General features: G+C 46.8%; 2 protein-coding genes across 7 annotated transcripts in view; one reads left to right on the top strand and one right to left on the bottom strand.

Moving 5' to 3' along the window:
* Nucleotides 1-7,958, bottom strand: part of MCM3AP (minichromosome maintenance complex component 3 associated protein) — a 79,031-nt gene extending 71,073 nt beyond the window's left edge. For all 4 annotated transcript variants that reach the window (XR_013347576.1, XM_077830651.1, XM_077830653.1 and 1 more), the window contains exons 1-3: nucleotides 7,910-7,958; nucleotides 4,185-5,499; nucleotides 384-604 (exon numbers count right to left, since the gene is read on the bottom strand). Coding sequence is in view for 3 of the 4 variants with exons in the window: in XM_077830651.1 (XP_077686777.1) it covers nucleotides 384-604; nucleotides 4,185-5,406 (1,443 nt within the window). In the remaining variant the exon portion in view is untranslated. The remainder of the gene's footprint in view (nucleotides 1-383; nucleotides 605-4,184; nucleotides 5,500-7,909) is intronic.
* Nucleotides 7,959-8,000: 42 nt separating this feature from the next.
* On the top strand, nucleotides 8,001-24,660 carry YBEY (ybeY metalloendoribonuclease). 3 transcript variants are annotated; one of them, XM_077830326.1, is made up of 5 exons: nucleotides 8,001-8,085; nucleotides 11,289-11,524; nucleotides 16,729-16,860; nucleotides 21,760-21,828; nucleotides 24,375-24,660. In XM_077830326.1, exons 2-5 carry the CDS (start codon nucleotides 11,315-11,317, stop codon nucleotides 24,459-24,461), a joined length of 498 nt encoding a protein of 165 aa, XP_077686452.1. In that variant the 5' UTR covers nucleotides 8,001-8,085; nucleotides 11,289-11,314; the 3' UTR covers nucleotides 24,462-24,660. The 3 variants fall into 3 exon arrangements, with proteins under 3 accessions (XP_077686452.1, XP_077686454.1, XP_077686455.1); XM_077830328.1 differs by lacking the exon at nucleotides 8,001-8,085 and adding an exon at nucleotides 8,181-8,332; XM_077830329.1 differs by lacking the exon at nucleotides 8,001-8,085 and adding an exon at nucleotides 10,790-10,905.
* The last annotated feature ends 2,731 nt before the right edge of the window (nucleotides 24,661-27,391 follow it).

The following is a 27,391-nucleotide window of genomic DNA, read 5'->3' as shown; positions in this document are numbered from 1 at the left end:
GTCACTAAAAGCCAAATGCCGTATGTGGCAAGGAGACTGCCCCAGCAGAAGATTGCCTTGTGTGGAGGTCACATAAAGCTGAATTCTATGGTACCCTAATCAGTACTGTATCAGGCTGATAGCTCAAGACTGAAGGCCTCTTTTTAACTACAGAACAGGTACAGCACCTGTTAGCAACATAGGCTTCCCCATGCCGTTCCATCAATATACCCCAATCCTGATCTGATGGGATCACCTTTAGTGATTAGAATATAGTCTGGTCTCCAGATGTTGATTGGTTAGAGCAGAAATCCATTAACTCCACCACAGTGAATGGCTGTACACATCCCAAACAAACATTTAGATACTACACATCTATTTTTAAATTTACATTAAATACTCACATGATCATAAAAGTGAATAATAGCCAGCTTTTTGCTGCGCCTGGTAAAGATGCGCCGGACTTTCATCCGTCCAAAATGCTTCTCGAGCACATTCGTGTCATTAAGGTAGTCAGGGATATTTTTGCACTGGATTGCTGTGAGTTCACTTGGCGACAAGCCACCAAGACTGTCCACACTCTCGCTGCTTCGATTTCGACGTGAAGGGGTCACAATAGCAGAATCTGACAGAAAGTGTTGAAAGAGTCCCGAAATCAGGCTCTAGAACTGCCTGTGGTTTCTTATTTTGGATCTCAAGAACTTAGATGTTAAATCAGAAGTTTGCAATAAGCAGGGGGTACATATTTTTATTAGTAGATTAGTTAATGAAAACACTACAATAATTCAGTGTTAAGGTTGACATTTCGAATTAGCAAAGCAAGGAAATTCAAAGTTCTCTTTAACGAACCCCTGTATTGAAGAGTCCTTCATTACAACTGGCAAAGTGTGCAATTATGTATTTTAAGAATATTGTTCAGCTTTGTGGAGGCATGAAAATGGACTATGCAATACACAATCACATATAGTTGGTTATGAAGTGAGAGTAAATAAATTAAGATGTAAACAGTTAGGTTCTCTTGTGCATATGTAAAGTCACAAAACTAACAAAATGAAATGTATATTTCATAAAATAGCTACAAGGGATAGCTCAATGGTTTGAGCATTGGCCTGCTAAACCCAGGGTTGTGAGTTCAATCCTTGAGGGGGCCATTTAGGGATCTGGGGCAAAAATTGGGGGGATTAGTCCTGCTTTGAGCAGGGGGTTGGACTAGATGACCTCCTGAGGTACCTTCCAACCCTGATATTCTATGGTTCTATGAACATTAAGACAGCAGAGTGAAGCACTCAAAATTCAGGAAATGCTAGGCAGCCTTAAATCCCACTGTGAGTATACATTATGATGTAGTCCTCTTTACAAAAAGGCACACTACTGAAGAAGGCAGTGGAGGAGAAGAAAGCGGGGAAGGGAAGAAGAGAGACAGAATAAGGAAAGAGATGGGGAGGTTTGCAAAGGAGGAAATCAAGACTTCTCTGAATTTCCAGGGAAGCTTTGGGGTGTCAGGGTGGGAGGGATGGAAAGGCTTCACAGAATTACTGTATAAATATTTAGAAAGTGCCCATTATCACATTATCAGGTGCCAGTGCAAAGGTTAAGATAGGGGTTCTCAAACAGGCGTCTAGGGCCCCCTGCGGGGCTGTGAGCAGGTTTCAGGGGGTCCACCAAGCAGGGCTGCCATTAGACTTGCTCGGACCCTGGGCAGAAAGCTGAAGCCCTGCCACATGGGACTGCAGCCTGGGGCCCCCTAGCCCCGGCACTCAGGCATGAAGCCGAAGCCTGAGCAATTTAGCTTTGCGGTGCCCCCTGTGGCGTGGGGCCCTGGGCAACTGCCCTGCTTGCTCCCCCTAACGCCGGCCCGGGCTGTTATATGCAGGTTGTTGTCGCACAGCTGGGCCGTGGAGTTTTTACAGCATGTTGTGGGGGCCTCCGAAATTAAAGGTTGAGAACCCCTGGGTTAAGTAGTATGTATTGATGAACTTGCAAGAGTTCAGTTTTCTTTCTCCTGAAACCCCAGAATGAGGGAACAGCATGTACAGAACCATGATGAATGCACTATAAGGTGGGTAGAAAGCTGGCTAGATTGTCGGGCTCAACGGGTAGTGATCAATGGCTCCATGTCTAGTTGGCAGCCGGTGTCAAGTGGAGTGGCCCAAGGGTCGGTCCTGGGGCCGGTTTTGTTCAGTATCTTCATAAATGATCTGGAGGATGGTGTGGATTGCACCCTCAGCAAATTTGCGGATGATACTAAACTGGGAGGAGTGGTAGATACACTGGAGGGTAGGGACAGGATACAGAGGGACCTAGACAAATTGGAGGATTGGGCCAAAAGAAATCTGATGAGGTTCAATAAGGATAAGTGCAGAGTCCTGCACTTAGGACGGAAGAACCCAATGCACAGCTACAGACTAGGGACCAAATGGCTAGGCAGCAGTTCTGCGGAAAAGGACCTAGGGATGACAGTGGACGAGAAGCTGGATAGGAGTCAGCAGTGTGCCCTTGTTGCCAAGAAGGCCAATGGCATTTTGGGATGTATAAGTAGGGGCACAGCCAGCAGATCGAGGGACGTGATCGTTCCCCTCTATTCGACATTGGTGAGGCCTCATCTGGAGTACTGTGTCCAGTTTTGGGCCCCACACTACAAGAAGGATGTGGATAAATTGGAGAGAGTCCAGCGAAGGGCAACAAAAATGATTAGGGGTCTGGAACACATGACTTATGAGGAGAGGCTGAGGGAACTGGGATTGTTTAGTCTGCAGAAGAGAAGAATGAGGGGGGATTTGATAGCTGCTTTCAAGTACCTGAGAGGTGGTTCCAGAGAGGATGGTTCTAGACTATTCTCAGTGGTAGAAGAGGACAGGAGAAGGAGTAATGGTCTCAAGTTGCAGTGGGGGAGGTTTAGGTTGGATATTAGGAAAATCTTTTTCACTAGAAGGGTGGTGAAACACTGGAATGTGTTACCTAGGGAGGTGGTAGAATCTCCTTCCTTAGAAGTTTTTAAGGTCAGGCTCGACAAAGCCCTGGCTGGGATGATTTAATTGGGGATTGGTCCTGCTTTAAGCAGGGGGTTGGACTAGATGACCTCCTGAGGTCCCTTCCAACCCTGATATTCTATGATTCTATGAGAGGGGTGGAAGGTAAAGGAATAAGGTAATTAGGGAATGGAAAAGGGAGGAGGGAAGAAAGCAAAAGAGAGATACCAAACAAAAAGAGAAAACTGGATGGAAGAACCTTATGAATTTGACGTGGAGTGGGAACACGAGGGAGAAGAAGAAGAAGGTGAGATAAAAGTACACAAAGGAGAATGGGAGACAAGAGCGAGAAATACAAGAAGGAACTCTGAAAAACAATCAACCCTGCAAAACAAAAATCAAACACCAAGTACATTATACAGAAATTCCTGCCTAAAGAGCAGCACAACTATGCATCAGCTGAAATAAACTAAGCATAGCAAAACATATGCCTGGATTGGCTTAAATACAATAGCAACCACAAAAGGAGTTGAGAGAAGAGATGTGTGCCCTAGACACTTCTCAATGCCATTTTCTAACCTGTAGCTCATGTTGTCTTTACTGACCCACAACCTCTACTAAATGTCAGTCAATTTCGACCCCTGAGAAGAGTAATTAACTTAATTAAGTAATGCCACAGAGGTGAGCCTCCACTACTGTCATAAATATAAAGGGAAGGGTAAACCCCTTTGTTTCTCTCCCTCCTCCCAGCTTTTGAAAGTATCTTGTCTCCTCATTGGTCATTTTGGTCAGGTGCCAGCGAGGTTACCTTTAGCTTCTTAACCCTTTACAGGTGAGAGGAGCTTTCCCCTGGCCAGGAGGGATTTCAAAGGGGTTTACCCTTCCCTTTATATTTATGACAACTACACTGATATTTGACTAACCAAAGGAAGAAGTATCTGTCTTCACAGTGGCCACCCCAGATAATTTAGAAGCAACACTGACGTATTTGAAAGCATGCGCTGTTCAATCCGCCTTAATCACAACAGTAACAATCACAGTTGGGAGCAACAATTGCAAAGGGCACCTCCAGGGTAGGATGTAAAATGAAATCATTAAGTCTCCAAAAAGGAAAACGAGGAATCCCTTGGAAAAGCAAAACTTTAAAGAGAGCAAGCCATCCTGTTAACTTCCACTGCCAGTAGCATTCATTTTCACTCCCTGATTTACTGAATAGTGCTGATTCCTAACCCTTACCTTCCTTAGTTTTCTCTTCAGTTTTCTCTTTAGCATCTCCCTCTTTTAATGGTGCTGAGAGCCGTGGTGCTGGAAACACAGACTGGCTTGCTCCCAACATCTGTTCATTTTCTCCAGATTCTCCAGATACTCTTTCCTTTTTTGACTCTTTCTTAACACGTCCACTATCTTTATTGCTTTTTAGCATATCCTGCAATGTTCGGCTAAACAAGCCAGCTGCTCCACGTGGCCGGTTTAACCGAACAGGCCGCTTATCTGGAGGATAACCACTCCTAGATACAATCTCTGACTCCTCTGCAACATCATAATCCCGCCCTCTTGGGGAACGATCTCGTTCTTCTTTTCTTTTCATTCCTTTTACAAGGTTGGCAAGTGGCTCACTCTGAGCTTCATCATGTTCTGATTTAGTCGCTATACTGACTTGGAAGTTTCCTCCTAAATCCAAGGACCCAGATGAGCTAGAAAAAGTAGTGAAACTGCTGCTAGGGCTTCCAAAGAGCGGCTTTGTTCCTTTTTTGTCATCCTCTACTGTTTTGCTTGGTACAGAAGAGGCAAAGGAAGACGGCAAATTACTGCTGCTAGCTGGTTTTGAAAAGCTGAAGTTTGAACTGGTACTAGAGCTACTGGTCTCTTGAGAAAGGCCAAAAGGGGCCAGTAATCCAGGCCCACTACTAACTGGATGGGAAAACGTGAAAGATGTTGGGATGATCTGGCTTTGTGTTTTCTCTGGCTCGGAACCAGCACCAAAGATTGGTTTAAATATTGCATTTTCTGGTGTTTTAAAGCTGAATTCTGATCCCACAAAGCCACTGCTTGAAACTTCTCCAGATATAACTCCAAAGTTAGAAGCATTCTGAAAAGTTCCAAGGTTAGTAGGTGGCTTAAAACTGAATCCTTGGTTTCCAACAATAGAGGAGCTAGTTGGTGCAGAAGACGCCACAAAAGGGGTAGGTTGTCCAAGACCATAAGACTGTGTAAACCCAGAGGGTGGCCCAAATACCAAGGTTTGCCCTGAAGCTGGATGGCTTAATCCCGAAGGCTGAGTAAAGCTGGATGGCTGGGCAAACCCCAGGTTCTGTCCAGATCCTCCACTGCTCTGTCCAAACATAGAGGGCTGACCAAATCGAAATGGTGTTTGAGCCTGAAACATTCCTACAGAACTATTAGAAGGTGCTTGGAAAACAGCAGGCTGTTGTCCACGAAAAGGACTGTTAGGGTTCATCTTCAAAAGTAGGAGTTAGTGAGTATCTGCCAAAGAGAGCTCACGCCTCGAACATCTGTTAACTTTCAGTTTCCAGTCAGTCATTCTAGTAATCTGAAAAACAAATGTACATTACATTTTCTAATTGGTTTCCATTTATAATAGGGAAGTTCAGCCAAGAAAATTATTAATTGCTTTATCCTATATCTTTGCAACATCCTATTAACTTTTTACTATGTTTTAAAAAGTAATTTATTCTTAAATCTTGTTCTCTCTCTTCTGTGGTTTCTAATCCGTGAAACAACAGTTGTTGGGTTTATGGTGGCCTGTGCTATACAGGTCAGAGTGGATGATCTGGTGCTTCCCTCTGGCCTTAAATACTATTACTCTATAACTTTTTCTCTCATCCTATGATTAGTCAGTTTTCTTAATAGTCTTGTGAGGGACTATTTGAAAGTCCTAATCTACCAGTTCTTCTTTATCCATTATTTTGCTGATAACCTCAAACAATTTGAATACATTGGAGAGAGAGAGAACTTCCCTTTACAGAAGACATACCATTTCATCTCTATTGTATCATATTCATGGGTGTGTTAAAATTGTCTGTAATTGCTTTTCAACCATTTAACCTGGCATCATAGTAAGGTTCACTAGGATTGCTTCTATTGCTTTTTTCAAACATAGGTATTACTCTCCAGTCCTGTGACACAGTAGCGGAATGTGATAATAGATTGCATAGTTTTGTTAGCAACTCAGTCACTTCATTCTTAACTTCCTTCAGAACTCATGGATGTACCATCCAGTCCTGATGACTTGATGCTATTTAATCAGTTTGTTTCAGCACCTCTTCTTTTGACAGCTCAGTCTCTGACAAGGCTTCATTCTTTATTACCTGAAGAGAGTAGGTCAGGATAGATATGTCCCTAACATTCTTTGTGATGAAGACTGAAATTATTTAGCTTCTCTGCAATGTCGTTTTCATCTTTAATTGTTCCCTTTATTCCCTGGTAGTCTAGTTGCACCACCGATTTCTTTACAGGATTCCTATTTCTGATATACCATAACAATTCTGTTTATTTTGCTCGTTTTCCAATTATTTTTCTAAATACCTCAGCCTTCTTAAACCATAAGGTGGAATTTATCTACTATACATGTGACCATTATGGTATAATTAAGGCCCTGATCCTGCACTTACATCCTTGCAGGCACTTTTACCCATGAGGAGGTTCTCAGTGGGCAGATCCATACATATCCAGACGCACGATCGGGCCTTAATTTGTTTTCATCAGTGCTGACTCAAAGGATTTTTTGTTTTCACTTTGGGCTGTAAAAGCTTTGTGACTATCTGCCTTAAAATATATATATAGTATACAGTGTTATCTTTAGGTACTACCCTTTCCCTGAAAAATCTTACACTTAATTTTATTGCACTTACTGATACTGAACAGATTAACTACTTTTTGAACCATTTCCTTTGCACTACTTTTAAGAGACTGCTGCACAAGAAAAAGGAAGGAAGTCCGAGCAAAACGCTATTTCCCAGAATAATATACCGTAGCTACTCCCTCCAAGGAGCAACCAGGCTACAGCTGGGCCAGAACTAATACCCTAGCTCTGAAACTCATCTTTCCATAAGGGACAGAGCCAGACCTAGTAGTGTGGACAAACCTGAATTTGGGGGCTTAAAATCATTTTCCATAAGTTCCTGGCATCCGGATTGAACCTACTACAGAAGCCATAAATTCAAACTGCAAAGCTGCATTTGTAGTCCTCTGCCCACGCAGCCTAAGCTGCATTTTCATTTCAGCGCTGCCCCCCACTCCCCAGCTCAATGGGAACTGCCTATTCAGAGACAGCAGGTGTAAAGAGAACAAAGAATAGCAATAATTCACACGTAGCCAAACGAGAGGCTCCAGACCCAGACTGCGGCACAGGCAACTCAGGGCAGGGGAATAGGGACTGCGCTTGGACACGGAGGAAAGGAGTCTGGGGGGCAGGGGTGGGGGGCAGGGGCAGTGCCCAGGGACAGGGCCTGGGCAGGGGAATGGGGGCCGGGGTTGGTGGGCAGGGGCCACGGGGACAGGGTTTGGGGGGTCGGTGCCCGGGCAAGGGAATGGAGAGGGGGCTGTGCCTGCAGACAGGGAAATGGGGGCAGTGGGCAGGAGCCGGGGCATGAGGGCGGGGGAGGGGTGATGCCCATAGACAAGGGCTGTTGACAGGTGGGTCAGTGCCCAGGCAGGTGGCATTGGAAGGGGGGGGGCCGGGCGGTGCCCACAGGCGGGGGGCCGGGGAAGGGGGGGGGCCGGGCGGTGCCCAGAGGCGGGGGGCCGGGGAAGGGGGGGGCCGGGCGGTGCCCACAGGCGGGGGGCCGGGGAAGGGGGGGGGCACGGGCGGTGCCCACAGGCGGGGGGCCGGGGAAGGGGGGGGGCCGGGCGGTGCCCACAGGCGGGGGGCCGGGGGTCGCAGGGGGCCGGATCGGGCGCTGAGGGGGTCGCCGGGCCGCTCCCCCCCCGCCCCATCTCACCAGACCGGGTCACCAGCAGAGCCGCCGCCGCCGCCATCGCCGTGCGGGGGGGGAACCGGACGTCTCCTCCGCGCGTGCGCACCAGCCGGGCGGGGCCGGGACTCGCCCGTTTCCGGTCCGTGCCGCTCGGTTCCGTCCCGGCACCGTCCGCCGGAGGCGCCGCCCGGCCCGGCCAGGTGAGCGCGAGCGGCGGGTGGGGGTTGGCGCCTCTTTTCTCGGCCCGGGGCCGCGCCGTGCAGGGAGCGAGCGGCCCCCGGCGGGCGGCGAAGGGGCGGCGTCCCGGCCCCGGGCGGGTGTCTGCTCCCCCCCCCGGGACCCCCCCGCAGCTCGCGGAGCGTCCCAGAGCGCGGGGCGGCCCCGCCTCGCTCCCCGCGTCAGCCTCTCCGGCCCCCGCGTCGGCCCCCGGAGGCTCTGCGGCCAGAGGTGAACGCTGCCCCCCGGCCAGCGCCCCCCACACACCCCCGGCCAGCGCCCCCCACACAGACCCCCTCTAGACAGCGCGCCCCCCCCAGACAATCCCAGACAGCGCCCCACAGACAGTGCCCCCCCGGCCAGCGCCCCCCACACAGACCCCCTCTAGACAGCGCGCCCCCCCCCAGACAATCCCAGACAGCGCCCCACAGACAGTGCCCCCCCGGCCAGCGCCCCCCACACAGACCCCCTCTAGACAGCGCGCCCCCCCCCAGACAATCCCAGACAGCGCCCCACAGACAGTGCCCCCCACACAGACCCCCTCTAGACAGCGCGCCCCCCAGACAATCCCAGACAGTGCCCCCCCAGACAGCGTGCCCCACACACACTCCTAGACAGTGCCCCCCCAGACAGTGCCCCCCCAGACACTGCCCCCCAGACAATCCCAGACAGCGCCCCACAGACAGTGCCCCCCCGGCCAGCGCCCCCCACACAGACCCCCTCTAGACAGCGCGCCCCCCAGACAATCCCAGACACTGCCCCCCCAGACACTGCCCCCCCAGACAGCGTGCCCCCCAGACAATCCCAGACAGCGCCCCACAGACAGTGCCCCCCCGGCCAGCGCCCCCCACACAGACCCCCTCTAGACAGCGCGCCCCCCAGACAATCCCAGACAGCGCCCCCCCAGACACTGCCCCCCCAGACAGCGTGCCCCCCAGACAATCCCAGACAGCGCCCCACAGACAGTGCCCCCCCGGCCAGCGCCCCCCACACAGACCCCCTCTAGACAGCGCGCCCCCCAGACAATCCCAGACAGTGCCCCCCCAGACAGCGTGCCCCACACACACTCCTAGACAGTGCCCCCCCAGACACTGCCCCCCCAGACAGCGTGCCCCCCAGACAATCCCAGACAGCGCCCCACAGACAGTGCCCCCCCGGCCAGCGCCCCCCACACAGACCCCCTCTAGACAGCGCGCCCCCCAGACAATCCCAGACACTGCCCCCCCAGACACTGCCCCCCCAGACAGCGCCCCACACACACTCCTAGACCGTGCCCCCCGGCCAGCGCCCCCCACACAGACCCCCTCTAGACAGCGCGCCCCCCCAGACAATCCCAGACAGCGCCCCACAGACAGTGCCCCCCACACAGACCCCCTCTAGACAGCGCGCCCCCCAGACAATCCCAGACAGTGCCCCCCCAGACAGCGTGCCCCACACACACTCCTAGACAGTGCCCCCCCAGACAGTGCCCCCCCAGACACTGCCCCCCCAGACAGCGTGCCCCCCAGACAATCCCAGACAGCGCCCCACAGACAGTGCCCCCCCGGCCAGCGCCCCCCACACAGACCCCCTCTAGACAGCGCGCCCCCCAGACAATCCCAGACACTGCCCCCCCAGACACTGCCCCCCCAGACAGCGTGCCCCCCAGACAATCCCAGACAGCGCCCCACAGACAGTGCCCCCCCGGCCAGCGCCCCCCACACAGACCCCCTCTAGACAGCGCGCCCCCCAGACAATCCCAGACAGCGCCCCCCCAGACACTGCCCCCCCAGACAGCGTGCCCCCCAGACAATCCCAGACAGCGCCCCACAGACAGTGCCCCCCCGGCCAGCGCCCCCCACACAGACCCCCTCTAGACAGCGCCCCACAGACAGTGCCCCCCCAGACACTGCCCCCCCAGACAGCGTGCCCCACACACACTCCTAGACAGCGCCCCACAGACAGTGCCCCCCCGGCCAGCGCCCCCCACACAGACCCCCTCTAGACAGCACGCCCCCCCAGACAGCGTGCCCCCGAGACAGCGCGCCCCCCCAGACACTGCCCCCCCGACAGCGCGCCCCCCCAGACACCCCCCCAGACAGCGTGCCCCACACACACTCCTAGACAGCGCCCCACAGACAGTGCCCCCCCCCGACAGCGCGCGCCCCCCCAGACAGCGTGCCCCACACACACTCCTAGACAGCACCCCACAGACAGTGCCCCCCCAGACACTGCCCCCCAGACAGCGTGCCCCACACACACTCCTAGACAGTGCCCCACAGACAGTGACCCCCCAGGCACCCCGCCAGACACTGCCCCCCAGACAGCGTGCCCCACACACACTCCTAGACAGCGCCCCACAGACAGTGCCCCCCCAGACAGCGTGCCCCACACACCCTCCTAGACAGCGCCCCACAGACAGTGCCCCCCCAGACACTGCCCCCCAGACAGCGTGCCCCACACACACTCCTAGACAGTGCCCCACAGACAGTGCCCCCCCAGGCACCCCCCCAGACACTGCCCCCCAGACAGCGTGCCCCACACACACTCCTAGACAGCGCCCCACAGACAGTGCCCCCCCAGACAGCGTGCCCCACACACCCTCCTAGACAGCGCCCCACAGACAGTGCGCCCCCAGACAGCGTGCCCCACACACACTCCTAGACAGCGCCCCCCAGACAGCGCGCCACACACAGCGCCCCACACACAGCGCCCCACAGGAGGCCTCGCTCTGTCCTGCGGACCTGGGGGCCCCGTGGGTGAGAGCCGTGTAACCCTACGCAGGTTATTCAGGTCAAGCCCGGCCTGAAGGGCCCACCTCTAAGGTGAGAGGGTTGTTTCAGCCTCCAGGCATATGCGCCAGCATATTTGCTGAGATTGCCACCCTGCGGTGACTCTGCCTGCTAGCTTTAACTTATCTAATGCAGGCGATGGAACAGACCCGGGCTGGTTATTGATAGGACTGATTTGTTCTAGATTTGAAATGGTAAGGGGATTAGATGGTTCAGAGGATTGACAATAGGCTATATAGGCTGTTTTTTTTGGTCCAAATCAAAGCAGCTGGCTTCTAAAATTATCTGTTTTACCCTCCACCATATCTTTGTCTACACTTTCCCAGATTCTAAAGCAACAATAGTGTCTCATAGCTGCTACTGGATTATTAGTTTCTACCACTGCCTAATATTCATTTTTTAAAATTAATTTGCAGGGCCCCCTTGAATAGTTTCTAATGAGATGAGTTTAGTCATTCGAAATCTGCAGAAAGTCATCCCCCTCAGGCGAATCCCACTTCGCAGAAGAATAGAAATCCTTCAGAAGATTTTGCACGTGCAGCAGTTCGACCTGGGCATTATCTGCGTTAGTAACAGAAACATTCAACTTCTCAATAGCACCTACAGGCAACAAAATGTCCCCACCGATGTACTTTCCTTCCCTTTTCATGAGGTAAAATTGTTTTTTTGTTTTGTTTTTCCTTTCTTCTGCTTTCCACAGCTACTTTCTTGGTCTGCCAGACACAACTGACTTCTTTGCAAGCCATTAGAGAAAACACCGTAACCCTGGGGGGGAGGGATAGCTCAGTGGTTTGAGCATTGGTCTGCTAAACCCAGGGTTGTGAGTTCAATCCTTGAGGGGGCCATTTAGGGATCTGGGGAAAAAATTGGGGATTGGTCCTGCTTTGAGCAGGGAGTTGGACTAGATGACCTCCTGAGGTCCCTTCCAACCCTGATATTCTATGAATTAAATAAATCCTAAAGTAATTTGATATCCTATTTCATTGCAGTGGCTCTCTGTGATGATACACTAGGACATAGTGGTGCTTCAGGGGATCCCAGACATTTTGTGGAACTTGATGGTGATTTGGGACCTGTTTCAGGGCTCTCAGAGGGTATTGTCTTTGAGAACATCTTCAGCAATCCTCATTAGCTGTTTTATATGTTCTTCCTTGCATGGCACCATAAATGCATGAAAACAGAGCCATGAGTAAAGTTATACATACGTATAGGGCCTGTTCCCCAGCATTTCAGGAATTCTACTTCCACAAGGCAGCTGGCAACAGTTAACGTGCCACTACTGGGAAGCTGAGAGTGGACAACGGGATGGTTCACTTAATGAGTACCTGTTCTGTTTACTCCCTCTGAACCACTTGGCACTGGCCACTTTTGGCAGACAGGATGCAGTGCTAGATGGACCATTGGTCTGACCCAGTAGGGCCATTCTTATGTTCCTGCTTTTTTCCCTTTTTTTTGGTCAGTGTTGTTTAAATCTTCAAAGTAACCAGTAGGGAGTTTGATTATTTAAATTAGGTAACTTGTTGATAATATCTAAATGTCTTTCTGTTGCTCTCTTATGGAAGGAAGGCAGTCAAGATTTAAAAGAAAAAATGTACAGGCTCACACATTCGGCTACCATCAGGTACGAGGTATAGGAAGAGAAGGCATTGGAAATATAACTTTTCAATCAAATGTACATGTTTAAACACTTTGGGATCCCATTTGATTTCTGCTGACATGAGAACAGTATAATTGCTCACCTAGGTTCATAGGAGTGGCCAAAATATTTCCTAGGTAAACAATAATTAGCTAAGTTTCAGAGTAACAGCCATGTTAGTCTGTCTTCACAAAAAGAAAAGGAGTACTTGTGGCACCTTAGAGACTAACCAATTTATTTGAGCATGAGCTTTCGTGAGCTACAGCTCACTTCATCGGATGCATACCGTGGAAACTGCAGAAGACATTATATACACAGAGACCATGAAACAATACCTCCTCCCACCCCACTCTCCTGCTGGTAATAGCTTATCTAAAGTGATCATCAAGTTGGGCCATTTCCAGCACAAATCCAGGTTTTCTCACCCTCCAGCCCCCCACACACAAACTCACTCTCCTGCTGGTAATAGCCCATCCAAAGTAACCACTCTCTTTAAAATGTGTATGATAATCAAGGTGGGCCATTTCCAGCACAAATCCAGGTTTTCTCACCCCCCTGCCCCCCTCCAAAAACCACACACACAAACTCACTCTCCTGCTGGTAACAGCTTATCCAAAGTGACCACTCTCCTCACAATGTGTATGAAAATCAAGGTGGGCCATTTCCAGCACAAATACAGGTTTTCTCACAACCTGGATTTGTGCTGGAAATGGCCCACCTTGATTGTCATGCACATTGTAGGGAGAGTGGTCGCTTTGGATAAGCTATTACCAGCAGGAGAGTGAGTTTTTGTGTGTGTATTTTTTTGAAAAAAAGCAGGTGGGGGGGTGAGAAAACCTGTATTTGTGCTGGAAATGGCCCACCTTGATTTTCATACACATTGTGAGGAGAGTGGTCACTTTGGATAAGCTGTTACCAGCAGGAGAGTGAGTTTGTGTGTGTGGTTTTTGGAGGGGGGTGGGGGGGTGAGAAGGCCCACCTTGATTATCATACACATTTTAAAGAGAGTGGTCACTTTGAATGGGCTATTACCAGCAGGAGAGTGAGTTTGGGGGGGCGGGGGGCGGAGGGTGAGAAAACCTGGATTTGTGCTGGAAATGGCCCAACTTGAAGATCACTTTAGATAAGCTATTAACAGCAGGAGAGTGGGGTGGGAGGAGGTATTGTTTCATGGTCTCTGTGTATATAATGTCTTCTGCAGTTTCCACGATATGCATCCGATGAAGTGAGCTGTAGCTCACGAAAGCTCATGCTCAAATAAATTGGTTAGTCTCTAAGGTGCCACAAGTACTCCTTTTCTTTTTGCGAAGACAGACTAACACGGCTGTTACTCTGAAACCCAGGAGTAGAGTTCATCACAACACACTGCCTGTAGATCCAGGTTAGGACAGAGTGGGGCACACAGGATGGCTGGGGTCACAGGCGGGGCTTCAGAATGGCTAGTGGTAGGGACAGACTGAAGCATGGGCTCAGGAGCTAGTGAGGTGACGGGACCTACACAAAATGAGGAGGTTAGTTAAACAAAAACTGAAAGGTCCAGCACCAAAAGTAAAATCCCTGCAAACTGCACAGAAACTTAAAGACACCATAATAGAGGCTCAACTTAAATGTATACCCCAAATTAAAAAACATAGTAAGAGAACCAAAAAAGAGCCACCATGGCTAAGCAACAAAGTAAAAGAAGCAGTCAGAGGCAAAAAGGCATCCTTTAAAAAGTGGAAGTTAAATTCTAGTGAGGAAAATAGAAAGGAACAGAAACTCTGGCAAATTAAGTATAAAAATATAATTAGGAAAGACAACAAAGAATTTGAAGTACAGCCAGCCAAAGACTCAGAAAGTAATAGCAAAAAAATTTTTAAGTATATCAAAAGCAGGAGGCCTGCTAAACAACCAGTGTGGCTGCGGTTGAGGAAGTAAGGGAGATTCCAAAACCTGAGCCATTCTTTTTAGGTGACAGATCTGAGGAACTGTCCCAGATTGAGGTGTCATTAGAGGAGGTTTTGGAACAAATTGATAAACTAAACAGTAATAAGTCACCAGAAGCAGATGGTATTCACCCAAGAGTTCTAAAGGAACTCAAATGTGAAATTGCAGAACTACTAACTGTCATCTGTAACCTATCATTTAAATCAGCTTCTGAACCAGATGACTGGAGGATAACTAGTGTGATGCCAATTTTTAAAAAGGTCTCCAGAGGTGATCCCTGCAATTACAGGCCTCAGAGGCCTGTAAGCCTGACTTCAGTACCAGGCAAACTGGTTGAAACTATAATAAAGAACAATATTGTCAGACATATAGATGAACATAATTTGAGGAAGAGTCAACATGGTTTTAGTAAAGGGAAAACATGCCTCACCAATCTGCTAAAATTCTTTGAGGGGGTCAACAAGCATGTGGAATAAGGAGATCCAGTGGATATAGTGTATTTAGATTTTCAGAAAGCCTTTGACAAGATCCCTCACCAAAGGCTCTTAAGCAAAGTAAGCTGCTACGGGATAAGAGGGAAGGTGCTCTCATGGATTGGTAACTGGTTAAAAGAAAGGAAACAAAGGGCAGGAATAAATGGTCAGTTTTCAGAATGGAGAGAGGTAAATAGTGGTGTCCCCCAGAGTCAGTACTGGGCCCAGTCCTATTCAACATATTCATAAGTGAACTGGAAAAAGGGGTAAACAGTGAGGTGGCAAAATTTGCAGATGATACAAAATGACTAAAGATAGTTAAGTATAAAGCAGACTTCAAAGAGCTACAAAGGATCTCTCAAAACTAGGTGATTGGGCAACAAAATGCCAGATGGAATTCAATGTTGATAAATGCAAAATAATGTACATTGGAAAGCATAATCCCAACTATACATATAAAATGATGGGGTCTAAATTTGCTGTTACCACTCAAGAAAGAGATCTTGGAGTCATTGTGGATAGTTCTCTGAAAACATCCACTCAATGTGCAGCGGCAGTCAAAATAGTGAACAGAATGTTGGGCATCATTAAGAAAGGGATAGATAATAAGACAGAAAATATCATATTGCTTCTATATAAATCCATGGTACACCCACATCTTGAATACTGTGTGCAGATGTGGTCACCCCATCTCAAAAAAGATATATTGGAATTGGAAAAGGTTCAGAAAAGGGCAACAAAAACGATTAGGGGTATGGAACGGCTTTCATATGGGGAGAGATTAATAAAACTGGGACTTTTCAGCTTGGAAAAGAGACAACGAAGGGGGATATGATAGAGATCTATAAAATCATGACTGGTGTAGAGGAAGTAAATAAGGAAGTGTTATTTACGCCTTCTCATAACACATAAATTAGGGGCCACCAGATGAAATTAATAGGCAGCAAGTTTAAAACAAAGAAAAGGAGGTATTTTTTCACACAGCGCACAGTCAACCTGTGGAACTCTTTGCCAGAGGATGTTATGAAGGCCAAGACACTAACACGGGTCAAAAAAGAACTAGATAAATTCATGGAGGATAGGTCCATCAATGGCTATTAGCCAGGATGGGCAGGGATGGTGTCCCTAGCCTCTGTTTGCCAGAAGCTGGGAATGGATCACTTGATGATTACCTGTTCTGTTCATTTCCTCTGGGGCACCTGGCATTGGCCACTATTGGAAGACTAGATACTGGGCTAGATGGACCTTTGGTCTGACCCAGTATGGCCGTTCTTATGTTTGACACATAAAATATGCAGAATTTTGAAATATTGTGTGCAGAATTTTTAATTTTTTGGTGCAGAATTCCCCCGGGAGTAACACCACTATTTTATTAGAGTGCTATTGCAAGTCCCACTAGTCCAAGTCTGTCAACCTGGGCTAGGAGGCTTGGTGTCACGGGCTGTGTCAGCCTACCCTAAGCAAGTCAAGGACATGTGTAAATTTTACACTAGGTGCTGGACCTATACATGTTGCCTGACACTGCACATAGCAAATGTTTCACTGCCAGTGATTCATCTTTTGGATCATACAGTCAAATCCAAGTCCCTTTCTGTCCATTTGCAGTTACTGTCCTAATGGAAGTTAAAGAGCCCCTAGCTAATTTCCTCTGTCAGTAAAAAGCCTTTAGTGTCTAAGGTTCCATTTGCATGAACCACCATTGCTGTATCAGTGCCTAGCTCATTACTTTGTAACAACTTTGGGAAGCCTTGAGGATGAAAAGTACTCTGTATAACCAGATTCTCACCTATGTTAACTTTTGGAAGGGCTTCTGTATTTCAGAATCTGAAAGCAGGTGAGCTGCCTCGGCCTAGTCTTCGAGACGAATACAATCTTGGTGATGTTTTCCTAGGAGTAGAGTATATCTATCAGCAGTGCCAAGAAAATGGGGAGGATTACTACAGCATTCTTACAGTAAGTGTTTGCTTACTAATACAGATTTCTCCTCACAGACTCGATTTAGGAACCACGGCTGAAACAATACTAATATTCACTGTTGGGGGGGATTTTTTGCCAGTTTATGGACATTGCAAAGATTCATCTACAGAAAAATATTCTGAATCCCAAACCTATAATGTAAAGGAATTTAAATTTATGTTCTCCATGTAAGCATGAAGTCATGCTAAAACACATTTCCAATTGCAGTCTTTTCTTAAATGTGACTAGGATGTCTCTGGTAACTGTGTTCAGTGCTGTTACAACTTTGGAGGAAAGACTGAGTGGTAGAATAATACTTTTGTGAATAACCAAAGGATCAGTTGAACTTAAGTCAAGAAAACTTACAAGTGATGAATAAAATCAGGAGAATGTCACCTCAGCTACCTTGAGGGCTGGGAATTAATCTGCAGTGAGGGGTAGTTGTGGGGAATTAAGACAGTTTAGGAGCTATACTCCATAGATTCACTGTAGAGGCTAAGCAGCAAGCAGGTCTCATCAACCGTCTGACAGCAGAAACTGCTCACACGAAGGAGCAGAAGCAACGCAGCTGCCATAACTTACCCAGGAGCGGTTGCTTCTCTGTCTGAGCTGAATTAAAGTAACTTCCATCAAGAGCAGAGGTTCTGCTTTACTTAGTGTGGTTCTCTTTGTCCATATAAGGGTTATTTTTAAATACAATAGAACAAGAAAACATAACTCTGAAAAACTAGGAAAGTAATGGAAGCTAAGCATCTCTAGATATTAGCTGTGGAATAAGATGGGCTCAGAGGTGACTTGACCTCTTAGTCTGGTCTGGATCACTTGGCAAACTGGGCACAGACAAACAATATGTGTTGTATAAAGCTAAACGTAAATATATATATCAAGGAACAAAGAATGTAGGTTACACTTATGCAATGGAGGACTCTATCTTGGGAAGCAGTGACTCTGAAAAAGATAGGGGGTTTGGGTGGATAATCATCTGAACATGAGCTCCCAGTGTGACACTGGCAAAAAGGACTAATGTAATCCTTGGACACATAAATAAAGGTATCTCGAGTAGGAGTCAAGAAGTTATTTTACCTGTCTATTTGGTACTTGTGCAATCGCTGCTGGAACATTCTGTCCAGTTCTGGTGTTCACAATTCAAGGAAGATGTTGGTAAATTGGAGAAGACTGAGAAAAGAGCCACAAGAATGATTAAAGATCAGAAAACCTGCCTTATAGTGATGGACTCAAGGAGCTCAATCCGTTTATCTTAACAAAGTGAAGAGAAATTTTGTTAGTAGAGAGCTCTATAATCTAATGGACAAAAGCATAACAAGATCCAGCGACTGGAAGCTGAAACTAGAGAAATGCCAGCTGGAAAAAAGGTGCATATTTGGCTTACAGCAACTTAACAATAGATGTAGTGCATCACTTGACATTCAGTCTTGATTTAGAGTTGTGTTTAAAGAGATGCTGTACCTCAACCAAAAACTTATGGACTTGGTTTGGGAATTATTGGGTGAAATTCTATAGCCTATTATACAGGTCAGACTAGGTGATCTTAATGGTAACTTCTGGCAATAAAATCATGGATATGGAATTCAGGGACTTAGCAAGATACTTTTAAAAATAAGTTTGATCCATCTTTTACACATAAGTTTCAGAGTAGCAACCGTGTTAGTCTGTATTCACAAAAAGAAAAGGAGTACATGTGGCACCTTAGAGACTAACAAATTTATTTGAGCATAAGCTTTTGTGAGCTACAGCTCACTTTATCGGATGCATGGAAATCCGATGAAGTGAGCTGTAGCTCACGAAAGCTTATGCTCAAATAAATGTTAGTCTCTAAGGTGCCACAAGTCCTCCTTTTCTTTTAAACATAGAAAGAGTGTCATGGCTTTCAGTCCCTGCTGCAGGTCCCCATGTTGGTCTTGCGGTCTAAGGCCTTGTCTACACTGCAGAGTTTTGTCAGCAAAAGGCAGCTTTTAGAGGCAAAACAGTGGAGGTGTACATACTGCAATGCCATTTTTGATGACAAAGCTGCCCCTTTTTAGCGACAAAATAAAACCACCTCAATGAGAGGCATAAAGTTTTTTGCGGCAAACTTAAAGCGACAAAGTATCAGTGTAGACCGGTGGTGGGCAACCTGCAGCCCGTCAGGGTAATCCTCTGGCGGGTCACAAGACAATTTGTTTATGTTGATCATCTGCAGCTCCCAGTGTCCGCGGTTCGCCGTTCCCGCCAGTGGAATCTGTGGGAAGCGGTGGCCAGCACGTCACGTGCCCTGCCACTGCCACTCATTAAATTGCTATAACTAGCCTCTCCCAGTATCTCACAATGCCTCCCGTGACCACTCTGCTCACTGTTTTGAACTCTGCTACCCTGCATTGCTGATACACAGGCATGTGCCTCTCCCTTTTCAAAGCTCTGGGAAGTTCCAGTTTTGTTCAACATCTTTAATAATGACCTGGATGATGGGATGGATTGCACCCTCAGCAAGTTGGCAGATGACACTAAGCTGGGGGGAGAGGTAGATACGATGGAGGGTAGGGATAGGGTCCAGAGAGACCTAGACAAATTGGAGAATTAGGCCAAAAGAAATCTGAGGAGGTTCCACAAGGACAAGTGCAGAGTCCTGCACTTAAGACGGAAGAATCCCATGCCCTGCTACAGGCTGGGGACCGACTGGCCAAGCAGCAGTTCTGCAGAAAAAGACCTAGGGGTTACAGTGGATGAGAAGCTGGATATGAGTTAGCAGTGTGTCCTGGTTGCCAAGAAGACCAATGGCATATTGGGCTGCATTAGTAGGAGTATTGCCAACACATTGAGGGAAGTGATTATTCCCCTCTCTTCGGCACTGGTGAGGCTTCATCTGGAGTATTGTGTCCAGTTTTGGGCCCCACACTACAAGAAGGATGTGGAAAAATTGGAAAACATCCAGCGGAGGGCAACAAAAATGATTAGGGGACTGGAACACATGACTTATGAGGAGAGGCTGAGGGAACTGGGATTGTTTAGTCTGCAAAAGAGAAGAGTGAGGGGGGGATTTGATTGCAGCCTTCAATTACCTGAAGGGGGGTTCCAAAGAGGATGGAGCTCGGCTGTTCTCAGAGGTGGCAGGTGACGGAACAAGGAGCAATGGTCTCAAGTTGCAGTGGGGGAGGTCTAGGTTGGATATTAGGGAATACTATTTCACTAAGAGGGTGGTGAAGCACTGGAATGGGTTACCTAGGGAGGTGGTGGAATCTCCATCCTTAGAGGTTTTTAAGGCCCGGCTGAAAAAGCCCTGACTGGGATGATTTAGTTGGTGTTGGTCCTGCCATGAGCAGGGGGTTGATCTAGATGATCTCCTGAGGTCTCTTCCAAACCTAATATTCTATGCCACTCAGCTCAGGCAGCAAAGACAGCAAAGAGCAAATCATTAACATGGAATGCTGTTCTCTTCCACACTATGAACACAGAGACAGGCAGGGGTGGGTGGGGGTGTGGGTGTCCCTCCCTCTCTCGCCCCCCCCCCCCCGCCTTGGTTGCTTCTGGTGGCTGCCTGAACTTAGAGACAGCAAGCCGGCACACTCACTCTCCCCCCAACACACACACTCTGTTTCCCTCACACACTTCAGTTGAAAAGCTGCTGGCAATCTCAGAGGGTGCCCACAGAACGATGGGATTGAGAAACCTGCATCATGTGACGCTGTACCTGCCCCATGAGGAATTGCAAACCCTTCCCAAAGAACCCTGTGGTCAGTTGCATAGTGGGATAGCTACCCACAATGCACAGCTCTCTGTCTATGCAAGAGCTGCTAATGTGGATGCACTCTGCCAACACAAGGAGCATAGTGTGGACATGAAATAGCGGTTTAATTAAAACAGCATTACTTTTGCCAACAAAACTCTGTAGTGTAGACATAAGCCTTAAACTTTCTGATCTCTTCAAAATTGTTTTTTATTTACTGTTTCATCTCTGTTTTGGGGAGAGAAAAAGGGTGAGCTTTGCCCCAAAGAGGAAAAGGATGCTGAAGGCAAGAATGCTTCTTCATTGAAACCTATTCTTATGTACCTTCATGCAGCTCCTACCAGGGAACCTAAGTTTGATTTACTGAAGTCCTAGAACAATTCCCTCCCTTGTCCCCAAGGTTCTGAGTGCCCACAGTTCTAATCGAGGTGAGTGGGAGCTATATTATTCAGTGCCTCTGAAAATTACCACAGATCCACTGGTGCCATAAGGGGCATAGTTCCATTTGAAATTAGTGGAGTTGCTGAGACTGATAACTTTTGAAGATTAGAGCAGGAGATGGGGTTGTGTTCCCAGTGACCCATCGGGTTATTTTGATTAGCAGCAGATGTATTTTCTTGGACATGACCATAGATAAAGATATTTTACCATTTGAAAATGTCCTTTTTGGGGACAAGAGGTTGAAGATAAACTTGTGGCTGACTTGTCAGAGGAGGCTATTATTACAAACACTTTCCTCTGGAATTTCTGTTTTCTTTTGGTTGGTGACTTTAGATATAACCTGTTCTTGTACTTTTTGGAGTATTAACTGGTTTTCCTCTGAAGGTTTCCCAAAAGCAATAGAATATATACAGCTGACAACATGTGAGAAAGCTAGACTATATTCATACGATTAAAGTTAGTCATTCTTGCTGTTTTTCTGCTCTTGCCCCCTCTTCCCATCTCAGTCCAAGGTATGCAAGGACCATGTGCATTAGACTATTGATCTTCATGTACTGTCTAGTAAAAGTAGTTAAAAGTGCCACAAGTACTCCTTAACTTTATTATTGTCACTTTCTTTGTGAAGAACTGTGCTAAATATTGCAAGACAGCACCTACATACTACAGTGATGCACACATGAATAAATGTTTAGAGATCTGTAAAATACTAAAACCATTTTTGTTTCCTTGGACAGGTGACTGCAGCTCATGGGCTGTGCCATTTGCTGGGATACCGGCACAACACAGAAGCGGAATGGGAGCAGGTAAAAGGATGTCCTTACCTAAGCTGAGATAGATGTATTAAGAATGCCCGAAGTACAGTAGTGATGGTACATCAAATTCAAAACCTTATTGTAAATGCAGAGACATTTTCCTGACTCCTCACACATATTGTAGTATAACCTTCTAATCCTGATGCTCTCAGGGGCACTTTGCAACCAGTCATTCATACATACATTCAAACCATGAAAGTAACAATGCAAAGTTCTAATAGTGCCTTTCATCTTAGAGAATCCTCAAGAACTACATCTGTGTTTAAAAGGGTAGTGGGTTCAAAAACAGGGCTTAGTATGGACACTTTCAACTTTAACTGTGGAGACACAACTGTGCCTCTATGGGGCAGAAATCTGCACAGCAGCCGTATAACACTGCAAGGCTACAATACTTTAGAAAAAGAAGTGGTTTAAAAAAATATCTAATTGACACTGTAGTGGGAATTTTAGGAAATAATGCTGTGCAATTATGTTTAGCCGTCCATCAGAGCATCTCAAAAGTGTTATCCTAATTTTACAGATGTAAAAACAGACAAAGAGTTTTAACTATTTGTGCAAGTTCACACAGAAGACTACTTAGAATAGAGAACAGAACCTAGTATGACAAAGTTAGTGGGGGGAGGGATAGCTCAGTGATTTGAGCATTGGCCTGCTAAACCCAGGGTTGTGAGTTCAATCCTTGAGGGGGCCATTTAGGGATCTGGGGCAAAAACTGGGGACTGGGCCTGCTTTGAGCAGGGGGTTGGACTAGATGACTGCCTGAGGTCCCTTCCAACCCTGATATTCTATGAAAGTCAGGCCAGATGGCTGCAAGAGGGTGTGGGAAGGCAGATATGTAAGCTCTGGAATGTTAAAGGTCCTCTGCCCTATCAGCTGAGAAGGAGTTACCTCAGGTCATTTAGGAACACCTGAATCCAATTAAGGGCTGCCTGAGACCTTTTAAAGCCACTCCCCTGTTGAAAGAAAGCAGGAGGACACATGCTGGTAGGCAGTTACTAAGCTAGTGGCAGCAAGGAAATGAGCATCTCCAGGAGCAGAGACTGTGCTCCTTCCCATACAGAAAAGACAAGCCTGAGCACCTGCCAGGGGAAGGACTGATTCCCCAGGGCAAACCACAGGATGATACCCCACCCCAACAAGGAGATGGGGGAAAGTATCTCCCTTTGTATTAGTGTCTAGTGAAATAGTTCCTTCTGTTTGTTGGAGGAACACCCCTTAGGCCTCCCTGAGGCCTACCCAGAAAATACGGCCGAAGGAACACAGAAGGGGGAAGACAAAGACTGCCCCCAGTGTGGCAGATGGGTTGATTTACCCCATGCCCGTCTCGCCAAAAGGAGAAGTGCTGGGGCTGGTGAGACGAAGGTGCCTTGCCACACGAGGTATGCCAGGTTTCCTGTTCTGTTAACTGGAATATGTATAGTACCTCCCATAAGTAGATGTAATAAATCACATTGGAATCTTGCCAGAACATCAGGATTAACACCTTTTTCTTGTGGAAAAAGCCTTATGAGCTGTTTAATAACCCATCTAATCAGGGCCTGCTTTTTCCATCTTTTTTGAAAATTGGGACCTCCAACAGCCCAATGCCCTAACTCCAGTTTGGGGGATTAGTTGGATACTTACTCAGAAGGAAGAATCGTCTCTCGCAGCAGAAATAGCCACCATTGCCTGGATTTCCTTTGGTTTCAAATAAGATTACTGACCAGGCTCAACCTAGCTTAGTTTGTGAGAGATGACAAGATCATAGGGAGAAGTTGCATGCCTGCAGGCATATCTCCAGTTTTCTTAATGAACCATAGGTAAATGTGACTGCAATCAGTGGGAACTAAGGACAGTCAGCACCTCACAAGGGTACTGTGTATCTGGAAGGACTGAGCACTAAAAGTGCTTTGAAATCCTTGCATGAAAGGGTCTGTGTAAGAGCCCAGTCCTGTAAATGCTTATCCATGTGAATCTCTGTGTGCTCATGTGCGATGTCTTATTGAGTTCATAGGTAACATTTCTCATGTAAGCAAGTGTTTAAAAGGAAAGGCATGATGCAGTTTAGTGCCCATTCTTGTAAAGTGCAGTTCTGGTCAGAAATGTGACTGTAAATACGGTATAGTGGGTTCTGGATTTATGATGTCTCACTGATTCTGTATCAAATGTGTGGGTGGATGTCCGGCAAAGAGATGGTTTCCTGACTGCCAGCTCTGCAGACTCAAATTGGGCTCTTTTCTTCTCACTTGGTCATCACAGTACTTATTTGCTGCTGGTGAAATTGTCCAACGTGACACCTGTGCAACTCAGTTGCATGAAGAGAATCCCGCTGACTTCATCTTAACTGTATTGACTCAGCGGTTACTTTTGTCCATAACTCATCTGTTATGACTTTGAATTCACACACGGCCAGATCTGTTGAGTAAGAAGTTGCCATTTTTACATAGTTTATTTTGTGGATTAGAACAGCATTTTAAAGTCTATTGCTTAAAATTATAAAGAATGTACATGAAGGGAAAATGAGCATTCTTATTGAGTTTTTTTCCCCACCCTTATAGATGTATCAGAAGGAAAAACAAATTCTTGAGGAGCTAAATGGAATCACTGGTGCAAACCTCCAGCCACTGACTAAAAACCATTTCTGATCACGTCACAAGAAAAAGAAAGAGGACCCAGAAAAATAAATCCTCATTCTACTGAGAAGAAACCAAGTAGCATGGATACAACTAACTTAAATGAATCACTGTTAATACTTAACAGGCGTCTATGTTAACTTCATATAGTGTCAACAGAATATCTTGCATTGTAGTGTGTAATAAAATTCAGCCAAACAGTTTCTCTCAAGCAGAGTGGAGTTGTATATGTAACTTGTAACCAGTAATAGATTCCAATATCAAACAATACAAAAGTATGTTGAAGTATCTACTGGAGACCCATAGAAGCAGTTGAAAACTACAGTGACTTACTCCTTTATACTGCTGTCCTATCTTTAGTGGGAAAGAGGGTAGAAAAGTGGAATCAGAGTTTCAATTAATTAAATTGTTCAAATATAGTCCTGTGTCCAATATCTGAAGTTGGCTTTGAAAAAGACTTAAGATGAGAAAGATGCTACCCAGAGAGTCTTCCTTTGAGGTTGGTGTATCCATATAAAAGTAGCAGTGATTTAAATCATTTCATGCATGAGTTGCTGTAGAGCGCCACAAAAAATTTTTCTTCTTGACCTCAGGTAAGTGTGTTAACTCAGTTAGGGCCAAAATCTTATCTTATTCAAAGTAAAAAGCACCTAGCATCTGTATCTGTAAGTAGTCCCACGGACTTCAATAGGACTATTTATGAAATAATGTCCTCGTTAACAGGACTAAGGTGTCACCGTCTGGTCCTAATTTTGCGGGAAGTAGTACTGTTCATCCATTCCTTTTGAATATTTATTTTTCACAGTTATAAAATTTCTCCTACTAACTTGCACCCGGGAATGTGTCTCTATCTGCATGTATCAAATCTTAGCTCTGGACACTTTTCAAAGTGTACTCGTGGACCCTCCTATGGAATAATGTGTTGCCCATCTGGACCCTGTTTAGAATAATATAACTGTCTTACACACAATGGGAAATGTTTAAAAAAATATGGTGTACGTAACACACATGCTTAAGCATGCCATGAGGGGACTATTGCATCTGTGTCCAACCATTGTCTTGATTGTACCCTGAAGGGGGTTGTGTATAATCTCTGCTGAAGCTAAGAACTAGCTGATTGTCATAGTTATTGTGAGATGTTTGTACGGGTAAAAGTTTGAGAGCTATGGAACCTACAGAATATTATGTTCCAAATCTGTTTGGAGTGAAACCAATCACCTGAGCTGACACAATCAACATAAGAACACTGAGCATCCCTAGAGCCAGCCTACATTTAGTGTCTGGGGAAGATGCAACCTTGAGCATACTCAAGGAAAAATGAACCCCAGGAGAGCTCTGAGAAGAGGGGGCCTCTTAGGCTATTGTCCCTTAGTCCATGACTGTATCAGAGCAGAAGAAATGGCCCAAGTGGCTATCTATTACAGGAGGGAATGCTCTGTCAGCAGGGATGTGTCTCTCATGAACAGTAGACCTCAGCTTTCTGGGCTGGACAAGCATGTGAAGGATTAACCATTGGGTGATAAATACTTTATTGGCCTGGACAGTAACTTATTAAGTACAGGCTCTAGTTTGCATCTTAAAGGGGTTTTTTTTTCCGTTAACCTTATGTTTCCAAATCCTTTTACTTGCCTTTATTTTGAATCTTAATCTTAAACACAGACACGAAATTAAAGTTTTAACAGAGTGCCTTGTGCTAAGGAGAATGTTGAACTGAGATAAAAGTGGTGAACTGGGGTACACTATGTCCATGGAGGTAAGGGATTGGTGAGCATTGCAGGTGTCCAGAAGATAGGTGTAACACAGCAGGGTGTGTAAATTTTCTATCCAGAGGGGAAGAGGAGAGCTCGGGGAGCCTGGAGCAGCTATGTTGCCCGTCAACAGTGGCTGGGGAGAGTTTCCTCTGCTGGACCACAGACAGTGCTCTCTCCTGCTGTGAGGTAGTGATTCACCCCAGCCAGCTCGGGTAGCCCTGAAAACTGTCAGTGTACATTTCTAAAATAAAAGCCACTTGAAGTGACCTTCCTTTACTGTTGGGCACTGAAAAACAGTTGCTCTCTGTAGGCTGTAGCTTCAAAAACATTCCACACCCCCCTTCCCCCCGAGGAAACTAAAATTTCTTCTAGTACTGTTGTTTATTCTGGGGTAAGCATGTGGAAGCCTCATTCAGGATTGGGCTCCTACTGTGCTAGGGGCTGGAGAAACACAGATGACATGGACCCTGCCCTAAAGAGCTTACAGAGAGCTCTGTGCAGGCACTGCAGTCTGCATGTACATGAGCAACTGGCAGGATCAGCATCTAAGGAGCAGTCTTCACTAACATTTGTATTGTTAACTTCCTTACAGCAAGAACCATGTTCAAACACACTTCATTAGAAAGCTACTAATGCTGTTTCTGATCCATGGAGAGAGAATCTCAGGCCAAACTGCAAGTTGTTCCACCTGGGCAAATCTCAGTGCCCGTGTAGATTTCAATAGGCACAAGAGTCCTTGTGCATAGAACATCTTGCAGAATCAGTGCCTTTCCAAATAGTTTTTTTAGGCTTTTTATTTATCCTACTTCATCAGTATTGAATTCATCTGAATTAACAGTATTTCACAATCAGTTGTCTTTTCCTCTTTATACAGGAGGTAAGAAAAGTGTATACCTACCCTTTGTTTCCTATCTTTCAACCAGTTACCAGTCCATGAGAGCACCTTCCCTCTTATCCAGTGGCAGCTTACGTTGCGTAAGAACCTTTGGTGAGGGACTTCGTCAAAGGCTTTCTGAAAATCTAAGTACACTGTATCCACTAGATCCCCCTTGTCCATATGCTTGTTGACCCTCTGTAGCCAGACAGCCAGCCCCCCCCCCCCCCCCCCCCAGACCAGCATTGCTGGAAACACAGGAGGAAGCCGGAACAGGGCACTTAACATATATTCCAGCACAGCCTTTGAAGCTGTGA

This window comes from Eretmochelys imbricata, chromosome 11, assembly GCF_965152235.1.
Source record: "Eretmochelys imbricata isolate rEreImb1 chromosome 11, rEreImb1.hap1, whole genome shotgun sequence".
Taxonomy (NCBI): domain Eukaryota; kingdom Metazoa; phylum Chordata; order Testudines; family Cheloniidae; genus Eretmochelys; species Eretmochelys imbricata.
This window is presented reverse-complemented; position numbering and strand designations above follow the sequence as displayed.

What these genes read in the sequence shown, in the direction of transcription:
- YBEY (XM_077830326.1), top strand. Translation starts at nt 11,315, where the DNA reads ATGAGTTTAGTCATTCGAAATCTGCAGAAAGTCATCCCCCTCAGGCGA. An exon ending in TTTCCTTCCCTTTTCATGAG is followed by an intron (nt 11,525 to 16,728) that starts GTAAAATTGTTT and finishes TCTGTATTTCAG; the next exon opens with AATCTGAAAGCAGGTGAGCT. An exon ending in CAGAAGCGGAATGGGAGCAG is followed by an intron (nt 21,829 to 24,374) that starts GTAAAAGGATGT and finishes CCACCCTTATAG; the next exon opens with ATGTATCAGAAGGAAAAACA.